This window comes from Solanum pennellii, chromosome 4 (genome assembly GCF_001406875.1).
Source record: "Solanum pennellii chromosome 4, SPENNV200".
NCBI classification, from domain to species: Eukaryota; Viridiplantae; Streptophyta; class Magnoliopsida; order Solanales; family Solanaceae; genus Solanum; species Solanum pennellii.
In genome coordinates, this window is record NC_028640.1 from 6,571,835 (window position 1) to 6,585,700 (window position 13,866).

At 31.9% G+C, this 13,866-nt stretch overlaps 2 protein-coding genes across 3 annotated transcripts in view; both read left to right on the plus strand.

The window, feature by feature from the left end:
* The window catches only part of LOC107017727 (pentatricopeptide repeat-containing protein At2g41720), a 10,293-nt gene extending 8,031 nt beyond the window's left edge, over positions 1 to 2,262 (plus strand). Inside the window, exons 9-10 of one of the 2 annotated variants that reach the window (XM_015217968.2) lie at positions 1,287 to 1,407; positions 1,704 to 2,262. In XM_015217968.2, coding sequence (XP_015073454.1) covers positions 1,287 to 1,407; positions 1,704 to 1,759 — 177 coding nt within the window. In that variant the 3' untranslated portion in view covers positions 1,760 to 2,262. Of the gene's footprint in view, positions 1 to 1,286; positions 1,408 to 1,703 lie in introns of those variants that run through there. The other variant, XR_001456558.2, reaches the window with a different exon arrangement.
* A 6,310-nt stretch (positions 2,263 to 8,572) lies between these two features.
* Positions 8,573 to 10,750, plus strand: LOC107016469 (the record flags this gene model as incomplete). The annotated part of the gene is made up of 2 exons (XM_027916333.1): positions 8,573 to 9,012; positions 9,962 to 10,750. Coding segments are annotated over 2 exons (909 nt in total), but the record flags the coding sequence as incomplete, so codon positions are not given.
* Between the last annotated feature and the right edge of the window lie 3,116 nt (positions 10,751 to 13,866).

Consider the following 13,866-nt stretch of genomic DNA (forward strand, 5'->3'; position numbering starts at 1 on the left):
TAAAATGATTAATTAAGTTTTAAAGGATGGTATCTATTATTTATTGTTTTATATTATGTTGATTTATTGTAGGGATAAAATGGTAATTCAACTTTTGTACTTTGAACCTTCCCACTTATAATATAATATGATTCGTAGTGGCTCTAAAAGTCTAAATCTTCAAATATAGTAAAACTTGTACTCTCTCTGTTCCAATTTGTTTGTTTGATTTTGACTTGATACGAAGTTAAAAAAAGTAAGTTTTTGAACTTTGTGGTCTTAAACTAAAGATATGTAGATTGTACCAAAATGTCCTTTAATCTTGTGGTCTTAAACATGCCACGTGGAAAGTTGGAATTTAAAGAGATGCCAAAAAGGGAAAGATGCATTGTTTTTTGAAACGGACTATAAAAGAAAGTAAGCCAAACAAATTGAAATAGAGAGAGTGTAATTCTACATTGTGAGTTTTACAGAATGCACGATGCATTAGCTTGTTCTTCTCTCTCTCTCTGTCTTTCTTTCTCTGAGGTATCTAGAAAAAGATGATCAAAGGAAACACATTTCTTAGAAGTCTATTAATGTGTATTACTTGCTTAGTTTCTGTCAGCACGACTAGTATGTAGAATATTGTATTTTAAAGGACATACTCTACGTACCAAAGAAAGGGCAGTCCGGTGCACTAAGCTCCTGCTGTGCGTGGGGTTCGGAGAAGGGCCAGACCACAAGATTCTATTGTACGCAGTCTCACCCTGCATTTTTGCAAGAGGTTGTTTCCATAGCTCGAACCGTTGACTTCTTGGTCACGTGACAACAACTTTACTAGTTACTCCAAAAAAAAACCTTCACTCTACTACTGATACCATCATCTTTAATTCCCAGATGAATGGTTACCCTACAAAGTAAGACCTGCTATATTTGTTCGAGTAGAGAAAACAAAAGGAGAAATTTGTTGATTCCCTATGCATTTAGGGAGAGAAGCGGTGCACCCACCAAGTGCTAAACTCTGACGATATTACCTTACCTTTCTTTCACTTCACAATAAAAAAACAGAAAGAAAGGAAAGTGAAAAATGCTGAGTTCCCAGACCTGTGAAATTCTTCCTTTTTTTTTGGATAAGTACCTGTGAGATACTAGCAATTGCAGAGGAATTAGAAGCACTTCACTCCGCAAGAATGGATTTGCCGAAATTCAGAAAAATCTGTCTTTCTATATTTTGCTTCTATCCATCTTCTTATTGGTTTGAAAACCCTTGTGCTCATCTTTTTTAACATTCATCAGTAAACCAATTTGGTGAACTTCTGATGCAGGTTTTGGAGTGGATGGAAGATGGACGACTTCAGCCATCAAGTAATATGTATGACGATATACTCTTCTTTGCTCAACGTAGTGGAGGGACCGAGAATGCTGCTGTTATAAAACAAAGAGTTGGTAAGCTTTGACTGGAAAACTTGTTAATATTCACTTCCCTTGAGATTACCTGTTTTTGATGATAGTACTTCAAAAGAACATCTTTGAAGACTAAACGCTTAGTACCTCGATAGCTCCTTAAACTTGACATGTTTCAAAGATAGATGCTCAAGTCAGTGACCAAATAGACACTTGCCAACCTGAAGTGTTCATACTTCTGCTAAGTTCAAGTGTCTATCTAAGTTTGTGTCAAGTTTAAGGGGTAAATTCCTCTAAACTTACAAAATGAATCTCCATATTTTCTTTTCATTTGACAGAATCCCTAAGAAAGAAATTTGAACATGAAACAACAAATGAGCTTCTTTGGAGATAATCGTTGTCATCCAACAAATGCCTCGAGCTGCTTGGGCATACTTGTCAGCGACCTGCTGCTGTTTCAATCAATTCCTTCATTGGATCGAGCAAATAAAAGCAAGTCATTTGGATGGTGATTTGGTTATCCGATGGAAAACGACTACATTTCTGTTCGTTGCCTTTTGACATCGTATATGCAAGCATACAGTCCTTCATCGACTAGTTACAAGAAGATATAGTCGATGAACCAATTTGCAGACCAAATATTGTAGATGCACAACAGCCTCCTTGCATTTGGACACGAGTGATCGAACATCATGGACACAACCTCGATATTCTCCAGCTTATATTTATTGTTCGAGGTTTCTTCAACTTCATGAAGAACTGTAAATTTTAGCTATTGTTATAGATGGAATGTAAAATGGCTTTGTTAAGTTGCCTCTGATCAGTTATCGCAGTATAGTTGACTCTATATGATTTCTAGATATGAATCATTGTGTTACATATAGATTATGGACACGACCCGTGGAAGCTATCACTAATACTTGCTAATGCCGTTCCCTTTGCGGACATTAGGTAAGGTAATTACACAATTTAAAATAACATGATCTCTAAAAAATTCTTACTATTTGAATTAATTACAAAACTCCCCTTTTCCTTCTCTCTCTTAACATTTGGACGCACCACTACAACTCTTTTAGATACATTATAATTTTGTGTATAATTTGACTAGTTTTACTATACGTGCATTACACGAGATTACTAATTCAGAAAATATATTTTAAAATTTAATTAATATTGCTTATTTAAGTGAAGATTTGAATAATAAGCTTTGCACAAAATAGTATTGCAGATTCTTCTGTTAGTATTCAATGTGGAACTATGAAGATGGTCAATGAAAAATTTTATTAGTTAAATGTAACAATGCATATGTTTATTTCAATTTGATGAGGTTCAATCATGTAACTAGTCGTATTTCAGTAATATTACTTGATAGACGATATTGATTGTGTATTTTTTTCATCATCTAACCAGATGTGTTTTGCAAGTGTTTTCACGTTAAACTATTTAGATGTCATATGAACATATGAAGAGAACAACTACATTTTATTTTTTTAGAACTAATCTTTGTATATTAATTTTTATTTTATAAGTTATAATATAATAGATGACGTTCTTGGTGTTGGCTCTCATATTTGACTTCTCGATTCACGATAGGGTTTTTAGTCTATATTGACCGAGAAAGTTTTCTTTTTTTTACCAGAAAAACTAAAAATTAAAATTAAAGAATATATTTTATCTGTGAAATCATATATATAATCACTTTTTTATCGTACACCCAACAAAGATGTAATTTATATACTTGTAAACGATTTTCAATTTATTCAATGAAGCATGATTCATATAAGTAAAAATAACAACATCATGTTATCACATCTATAGGGACGGTGTGATAATATAAATAATTGTTGGTCAAAAGTTAATCCAAGAAAAGATAAAAGATAGAAATAATTAATGGAATAACTATGAGGATTCATAATATTATAACTAAAGAATGTTAAGTGTGTGAATAATGTTTTCAATAATTAATAATAATTAAGAGAATTTATAATGTTATAACTAAAAAATTAATGTGCAGTAGATGTATTTTTAACAAATTTTATACTTACATAAATAAATAGGACTTTTAATTAATATTACTGTTATAAACAATTTGTATTATAGTAAATGTCTAATTATGTGGAGTCCTTGTAGGATATGGTTAGGAATCCTACTTGGGGACCAAGTAAGGTTTTCCCTATAAATAAAGGGTTTTTCTTCATTGTAAATAAGATTTGTGAAAGATCTATGAATCTTGAATATACTTCGAGAGAAACAAGAAGTTTTTTCTCTTCTCCCTACTTTCTTCTTCTTCTAAATTTATATAGTTTCATAACACGTTATCAGCACAATTGTTCTATTTTAAAAGAATTTTGATAGAAGACGGGAAAAGTGCAAAAGAGATCTTGCATAAGTTATGCAATAAGGTTCTTATATATTCAATGTATGATTTATCTTTATGTTATAATTATTTATGTAACAGATTTGGAGGTACCATCTAAAGTAAGTATTTAAAGAGACTTGTCGACTATCTGTACGTTTTATTTTAATCGACTGGGAAGTGAATTCCTTAATTTATTTTAATAATAAAATAAGCACAATTTAGTGAAAGATGTGTTTTCAATCTTTATATGAGGTACGTGATCTATTAAACTATATCTATTAACTGCTAGTGTTGATAATAAGAAATCAATATTCACAATTTTGTGTGTAATTATAATATATGATCATATGAATGATCATCAAAAGTGATAAAATTGCAATTATTTTCAAAGGTTTGAGGTTGAGCTTCATTGTGGGTAAGAGGATAAATTTAAGTTTTATCGCACCAAAATAATAAGACGATGAATTTACGTTCAATCGAACCAAGAGGGTAAAACATTGGGTTAAAGTCCTGGTGCACCATGATAAGAAGATATTGGGTTCAAGTTTCATCTATTTATGGCTTAAGACACTCTTATATGAATAAGACATTGAATTTGAGTTTTAATGCACCATATTGATGATATAATAATGACTAAAGAAAAATTAATGTGTTTTTGATGAAAAGTTGTGAAATTTACTGAATTTGCTCCATTACGTAAAGTGAATGTGGTAGTAGCGCATTATATGTCTGAAAGAAGACAAGTGATTTAATAATGCACATAAATATGGAATGAGGTACTAAAGTTATCATAATTTGATATGCTCACATGTTTGTGTTCCATTCATCAAGAATGAGAACTTTTGATAAATGCTAAAAATATAAATTCATTCTCTAAAAGTAATGAAGTGTAAGCCACCATTCTAGGCATGAGAAAGATTGTGACCTTTGGTCAATAATGTGGTATCACCAAGAATGTCTCTAAGAAGACATGTATTATAGAAAAGTTTCATGTTTTATCTCAGGCTTGTATTGGACAAAAATTAGTGTAATTGAGGCGCATTCTATGGTAAATAAGAAATTTACTAATTCCAATACTTTCTTAGTTTGACACGATTGTCTAGGACATCGTTAGTCTATAATGTTTAGACGAATTATGGAAAATTAAAATGGACATCCATGGAAGAAACTAAAAATTCTTTTAAATGGTGAATTCTTTTGTATTACTTGTTAGCAAGGCTAGCTAATTGTGAGACCATTATAAACGAAAGTTGAGATTGAATTCTCTGCGTTCTAGGACCGTATACAGATATTTGTGGACCTAGTTATCCACCTAGTGAATTGTTAAGATATTTAATGGTCCTAATAAATGTTTCTTCTATATGGTCTCATGTGTATCTATTATTATCTCGCAACTTGATGTTTGCAAAAATATTGGCACAAATAATATGTTTACATGCACAATTTTCTTCAGATTAGTTCATTCAATGATGGGATCACGACTCATCTAAAAGGTAAAGTAATTGAGAAGAAATAAATCTGAAAATTACTCTTGGAGTAATAAAATTGAAATTCACTCATATAATAGTAAATTAGAAATTTACTAAAGCAGAAGGCACATGGCGTAGTAAACTTGGAGTTTACGATAACTAATAATTTTATTAGTTGGCATGAATAATTTGGTCATCCCAAACGTATGCATACTGAGTAATGGACATACATTGAAAAACTAAAAGATTCTTCAAGAATTCTTTTGTTGTTTGTTCTCATGACAAGTTGATTGGATCAACTAATGTTGAGATTAAATCTCTAAATTCTGAAAAGTATAAAGGTGAATATGGGTTCGTTCACCTATCATGTGACATGATAAAAAGATGCATCTATAAGATAATCACATGTGCGTTTGTTGTCAACCAGTAGTTTGACATTCACAAAATTGTTTGTGCAAAAAATTGAGTTGAGAGCACAGTTTCTATTTATATGTAATCAAGACAATTTATCTTGATAATATTGATAAATACTCAAGATGTTGTGATATTAAATGTCTGAGATAGTGAAATCATTGCTTGTGAAAATAAAGCTCCATGTGTTGATCTGAAATATGATACCGCATACAAAAGTAACTGTGTGCATCAAACCAACAAATTATGATCAGATTTTCTTTATGTTGATTTATGATCAGGGACCAAATATTTTTCATTTGATTATTTTGGTATGTAGTATACAATCAACGAATATACAATGATGCACAAAGATAGATTCTCCAAAAGATTGAGATATATGTTAGTTTGTCTAACATAAGGGGGAGACTAGAAGCAACACAAGAGTTGTAAATACATCTACTGAATTTCCCTTAAGGATAAAGTCTATGACATGCATGAAGCATGATAGACTAATCAATTATAAATAAAATAATCCTTGAAAAATGGGGAGGATCAAAGAATCAAAATGATCATAATAAGGAGACAATGTGCTCTTGGAGAGCCTATGACATAACACTTTATGAAACTTCATGAGAGGGATAGCCACCTAAAAATAATGAAGTAATGAGATCTCAATAAGTTTTGTCATATTGTGAATCGATACAAAATGATATATCGTTGACGATATCTTTGATACAATAGCGCGCAATATTGTAAAAGATTATGAGGATATGAATTCTACATCTACTAAAACATGCTTGTGTAGAAATAATTATCAAGTGAAAAGTGGAATGATGCATCTTGGTAAGCGTAAAACTTATTTGACTTGCAATCTAGGAACTAGAAGATGTCATACATCTAATATTGAATGTTGTCACTTGACAAAATTGATATGAAAATATACAATGGGTTCAAATTTATAGCATATACAAGTTTTTGAAAAACTTGTCTATTATCCTCATAAGGATTAAATAGATCCAAAATGCATAGAGCATATACAAGTACTGTTATGCAAGTTGATAACTATAATTGAAACTCTTGAAGAGTTTTCAAAAGGCAATAGATTATTTGCTTAAAGAAGTTAAAATAAGGAACTTGGAGAAATCTTTGACCCTGAAAGAAAGATTCATAAAAAGAGATAGAAGGAAGCATATTTCGTCAAAGTTTTTCTACACTCATGAGCTCCCAAGAATGGTGATATCAACATGCAACAAGTTTGTTCAAGTAATACTATATTTGATTTATTCACCAAGTCTCTACCTACTATAACTTTCAAGAAGATGGTACACAAACTTGGAAAACGAAGATTCTAGTCTCTAAATTGATGTTTTCATGAAGGGGAGTTAATAGGTGATATCAATGTACTCTTTTTTCCTCACAAGGTTTTGTCCCATTGGGTTTTTCCTTGTAAGGTTTTTAATGAGGCATCCATAATGCGTATTATTAGATATGTGTACTCTTTTTCCTTCACTAGATCTTTTTTCCTACTGGGTTTTATCTAGTAAGGTTTTAACGAGGCACATAATCTACCGACCTTCAAGGGGGTGTTATAAACAATTTGTATTATAGTGAATGTCTAATTATGTGGAGTCCTTGTAGGATATGATTATGAATCCTACTTGGGGACCAAGTAAGGTTTTCCCTATAAATAAAGGGTTTTCCTTCATTGTAACTAAGATTTGTGAAAGATCTTTTAATCCTGAATATACTTCAAGAGAAACGAGAAGTCTTTTCTCTCCTCTCTACTTTCTTCTTCTTTTAAATTTATATAGTTTCATAACAATTACTATTTTTTCTTATAGTTATTAGATTTTAATTTAGTTTAGGGATGAAATGAAAATATTTATTCCATATTACTCATTATAAAATTTATTTTGTAATTGATAAATTTTTAAATGATTCATACATATTCACATATTTTCACTGTTGAGAGTTTAATAATTTGGAAAAAGAAATTCAAACACATATGTTTACATCACAAGAGAAATTGTTAACAAAAACAAATGAATTTAGACTAAATCATGTTAACTTCATATATTAGAACATTATATACTAATGTATATATATTAAGCAAAAAAAAATTATTATATCAAAATTACACGAGGTAATGGAATGTACAATCTTAGGATAGGACAATTTACTTCATCAGAATAGTGATACACTTCAAACTCACTCAATGATAATAAATCACAAAAGAAAATTTTAAAAATGCAAGGAGAAGAGTATGAGATTAAAAAAAAAAAGTTGGTTGAAAAATGAGAGGAAGCCCCTCTATTTATAATTAACAATGGATAGTATGAACAAGTATTTTTTGTATCTTATCTGAAAAGTCATGACCTTTCTGAGGAGTAACAATCCTTTCGAAAACTCAACATATTGAAAAAGTCACAATTCATCGAAGAATCACAACCCTTTGAAAAAAAATCACAACTCATCAAATGAGTGACCTTTCAGAGAAGTCAAAACTCTTTGGAAAAGTAACAACTTATTGAATAAGTCACACCCCGTTAAAAAAATTCACAACTTATTGAAAAAACCACAACTCATCGAAAAAGTCATAACCTACATTAGGAATATTATAGTAATTTAACATTTAAATTAGGACTTCATGCTTTTATGTTATTAATTAAAGAAGATATATAACCTTGATTATTTCAAATCTAAATCAGTATAAATCTAATTTATAATTATGTATCAAATTCATAGCTGATGTGTCGTTTGCTATGTATTGGACGAATGAATAATATATGCTTAGATTCTGAAAAAATCAAGATTTTTAATTTAAAAAACTTTCAAGATAGAATATAATTATCGCCCAAAAATAATATTTCCGATGATAGACAAAAAAAAAATGGATGGAGACTCGGAGAGCATTTTCTCCAAATGAGCCTTATATAACTCGAATTCAAATTAGTTACGGCTCTAATATAAATAGCCGTAATACACGTTTACCTTGCCTAACAAGAAATGTAGTAGAGAGTCGAGTTCTAATTCATCAGTTTCATCAGTGGAGGTTTTCGATCTCTCTTCAATGGAGAAAAGTGGTAGTTCGAAAGTAACGGATAATGGTGGTTGTTCGAAAGCACTGGACAAGAAGATGATGAATTATTTGGTGAAATACGTAATAGGAAAATCTTTTCCGTATGAGCATACTGTTATAGAGGATGTAGATGAAGTTTATGGAATCAGAGTGTATAGCCCATTACAAATTCTTGGAACTACCCAGGGGACGAAGAAGAACACGCGATTTATAATCACCTTTCAGAACAAGCAGAATTGCAAAGTGTTTATTAGTAAAGATGCTCCAGGGTTTTGGAAACCTAATCCCAAGATTAAGTCTATTTTTGATTCCAACAAGAAACACATTGGCAACATCAAAATTTCCTGGTAAGAATGTATGATTACTCCCCGATGATCGATCCATTTTTTTTTTTTTTTGTGATTTGGGTGATTTCAAATGGTTTAGAACTTATTTTGTAATTGATTTTCATATTTGGTTTGTGTTCTGGAATTTCCACATGAGTTTCATACACTCATAAAGTTACTTGGTACCTGTCGTTGGTTGAATACTTGACAGAACGTGTTTTATGATTGATTTGCATTTCATACACTCGAATTGCACAAAGTTACTTGGTACCCGTTGCTGGTTGAATAGTTGACAGAACGTGTTTTATAATTGATTTTCATTCATACACTTGAATTGCATAAAGGTACTTGGTACCCGTTGCTGGTTGAATAGTTGACAGAACGTGTTTTATAATTGATTTGCATTTCATACACTCGAATTGCATAAAGTTATTTGGTACCCGTTGCTGGTAGAATAGTTGACAGAATGTGTTTTATAATTGATTTGCATATTTGGTTTGTATCCCATAGTTTTAGGTTTTAGATGAGTTTCATACCCTCGAGTTGCATTCTAGTTATATTAAAGTTAAGAGTTACATCGGTCAAATAGTTGATTAAACTATTTGCACCTCCCCGATTACATAGTTTTCACGTTCCTTGACTAATGATTTGACCGAGTTAGCTTGGTCAAATTTAGTGATTAAACTATCTGCACCTTGACTAATGATTTGACCGAGCCTTACTCAAATTAGTTGATTAAACTCTCTGCAACTCGACTAATGCCATAGCTTTCACGCGCTTCTACTAATGATTTGATCATTTCAATAGGTCCAGAACATGTTTTAAAAAAATGATTTTCCGATTGAGTTTTGGATACTCAAGTTGCATTCTAGTTATATTTAAAGTTAAGAGTTGGAGTTGATCAAATAGTTGACTAAACTAGCTCGGACTCATGATCTGTACCTTGACTAATTGCTGTTTATTTTTACAGGTACTACTACTATGACACCAAAAATGGTAGACGCAAGTCATCAAAGAGATTGAAAAAGAGTGAGTGGCATATCAGAGAGTATTATCTCTCATCGAAATATTTGCCCCCAAACAAAGTTGAGAGAGAAGATGTGATATTAACCATGATGATGAAGACGAAGGAACAAAAAGGTGGTAATAGTAATAATAACAATCAAGAGAAATCCGATAAGGCAATGCAGATTATTCAATCTCCAGAAGACGGACACGTTCAACTTGATCATAGTAATGGTGACGCTGTGGAGATGTCTGTTGAGAACCAGCTAACTATGCAATCTTTACAAAGCCTTCAACTTTCCGATAAGGCGATGCAGATTATTCAATCTCCACAAGGCGGACAGGTTCAACTTGATCATAAGAATGGCGACACTGTGGGGATGTCTGTTGAGAACCAACTAATCATGCAATCTTTACAAAGCCTTCAACTTTAATGACAAGAATAGGAAGATTAGTTTCTTTTTTGGCTTAAAACTAGTGCTCATACCTAACTGCTCTTTTGTTTTTACAAACTGCTGAATCTATAGTTAAGTTTGCTGCCAAATGATTACATTGATTGTTGGGATTCCTGTCTAGCTTTTTGCTTTAAGTATGTATGTGTGATAGTGAACAATTGATTCACTTTTGCTAGCTGGATTCGGATTTTCTTTCGCTTGACCCTTGGGTAGGAGATGTGTTTTGATACTTGAGAAACCTTAAGTTGTTTTCATCACTGTTTGATGGCTGTTTAACATATGCTGCATTTTATTTTTCATTTGATCACAGATTAGTAGCTGCACTTATGTTCGATACTTGTATTTGATAATGGTCTTCAGTTGAATATCTTATCGTATATTGCATCAATATGAACGTTGGAATTTGGAGTGAAACCCATGGTGCTTATAGTAGACCAGTTCTTTGACACAGTGTCTCCATATATTCTACTGCTCCGAGTTCTGGGGTGATAGACTTGGATCTTTTGTTGCTATTGACTTTTCTGTTGTTTTAACTGATATATGTGTTTCTGCAATTGGTGAACCACACTAGTTTTTTGTGTTGCACCTAATTCTCAACCCGACCACAGTGTTTTTATACTTGAACGACTTGCTGCATCTGTTTAGTTATAATGCACAGATTGATGCTTATGGATCTAATGGTCTTCTGGGACAAGACTGGATGTCCATGTGCTGTGTGAAATGGAACTTTGATGGCTGACAGTCCAACGTTGTTCCTATGTCTACCTTATTTGGCTGCCAAAATGTGTTGAATTGAGGTGAATACAGTCGTGATTTTGACCTTATACAAGTCGATGAGAAAAAGGAAAGTTTTGTCAGATTCTGTAAACATATAATGTGTTGATAAGTTGTTGTAGGTACTATTCCGTTCTTATTTGTTGTTTTTGTTATAATCTATGGATTTTGTGATCATCTTCATTTGTCTTTTGGACTTGTACACGCAAGCTTATAGCCCTTCATCGACTAGTTACAACAAGATCTATACTATCGATGAACTTATATGCACAGCAAATATTATAGATGAAGCAGCAAACACAGCAGCCTCCCTGCATTTGGACCAACTCACCAGTGATGGAATATCATTGAAACAGCCTCAATATTTCATTTCTTGTATTACTTCAATGTATCTTCAACTTCTTGAAAAAAAAAGCTGTAAATTTTAGCTAATGCTATAGATACAATGCAAATCATCTTTTTTATTATGTCAATTGTAGTCTAGACAATGTGTTTGTTTATGATGAGAATAATCTATTTATTTCATATTGCTTGATGTAAAATCAAGCTACATCCATACCCCAAGTTTTAGGGACATTTTATTTTTCCGGGGTCCTATTACCCCTTAAAGCATCCCACGTTTATATAAGGTTCTAGGGAGGGGTCAACTCAAGAAAATATGACTAGACATTCTATCCTAATGCAAGCATTATTGACTGCTTCTATGAACAATGATAGAGCAAATCTAAGTTGCTCGGACTCTCCATATGTATTGCCCGTGGAGAGAAGACAGAAAAAGGATGTCTCGTCACTTTCCTTTGTCTTGTATTCCCCCATGTCTTTTGCAAGAATGAGAAAGATGGGCTCCTCGCTAAACACTTTTTCATATGTTCTCGAGTATTTTTCCTTCATACCTTTTTAGGTACAAATAATTTTCAATTAGAATTTCTTGGGGTAGGTGGGAGGTGTTATTCTCTTTCAAACATCAATGTAGAACACCAATGAGGCCACATACCATTAGAATACGAATACCCTAAAAGTGATAGTTTCATTTTGCTATCAAACAATTAATTGAATAAAATTTCCCAAATAAATTAGCAGTACTATGATTTGATGTGATTGCTACCTTTCTTTACACACCATTATATCAACTTCTTGCTTCAAGTTTCAACCAATACACTTACCATAAAAGCAATGGCCTTACATCCAACTTTTCTTTTATTGCAACTCTTAAGGTTTTTCTAGGGATAATACCCAATTACCCCCCTAGCCTATACCCAAAATCCCTACGACACACCTTATCTTTGATGAGGTCCTATTACCCCCTCCAACTTTTTTTTAAGTAATATATTACCCCTTGCGTGCCTACGTGGCAAAAATAATCTGCAAGGTCGATTTGTTTGTTGAACACGCGCCAGAACCCACTTTTTCAGTTTTCGATAAAGTGACTTTAATGATATATACTCCTCCTCTCTCACGTCCCACCCCACTCCCTATACCCCATAATTAATAAATCTATATGAATAAAGATAATGAGTTTTGTTTCAAATTGTTAATATTGATCTTTTATTATTTTATCATTTGGTTTAATATAATTATCAAGTTCAGAATTAATAATCGACATAAAATAAGAATTAATAATCGACATAAAAAGATGTAAAGAATATATTAAATTTTACTTTACCTTTTCAAATCAAGGAGCTTGAATGATAATGGATGGAGCTTCTTCAAAAATGAAAAACCATAAACATGGGGTTATTTTTTGAAAAGAGGAAGAAGATGCTTTGAGAGAAACAATAAAATTTATTTTTGAATTTTTTTTCAAATTGCTTTGACACGTGGCTCATTTTTATTGGCCATTGTTAGCCAAAAGCTGCACTCACTCTGCACTCACTCCGCACTCACGCGCCCTACATGGGTGAAATCACGATTTTTGCCACGTAGGCACGCAAGGGGTAATATATTACTTAAAAAAAAAGTTGGAGGGGGTAATAGGACCTCATCAAAGATAAGGTGTGTCGTAGGGATTTTGGGTATAGGCTAGGGAGGTAATTGGGTATTATCCCGTTTTTCTATAACAACTACACCTCAATTTCAAATAAATTAGAAATAATTCTACATACTTTTATTGTCGTGTCACTCAATTTACACATGTTTCAATCTAATATTATAAAATAAATTAGTTTGTATCATTGTGTTTAGACAATGAGAACTCTCAACTATATGAATAATTTAATATTTCATTGACTCTTTCAATCTATTGAAATGAAAAATTTTAACTGTAGCAACAACAATACACCTAAAGTTGAGGGTCTATAAAAATAATATTTTTATTTTTATAAGATAAAAAATAAAATATACTCTACTTAATTTCACTTGCGAAATTACCCCATATGCTATAGTGGGTTGTTGTATCTATTGCTAATGTTAATATAATCATATAAATATAATATTTGCAAATTGGTCCGCCACTTGATGGAAAAAAAAAACAATTTCCTATTGACATTTTTCCATGTATAATATAACTTTTGAATTAATCATCACATGGTAGAGTGAGAATTTCACAAATATATCTAAATATCACAATAAAAACTCTTTTAAAAACTATAACTAGAAAATAACAGATTCATAGTATATTATTTTATTAGCAGAAGCTTTAGGA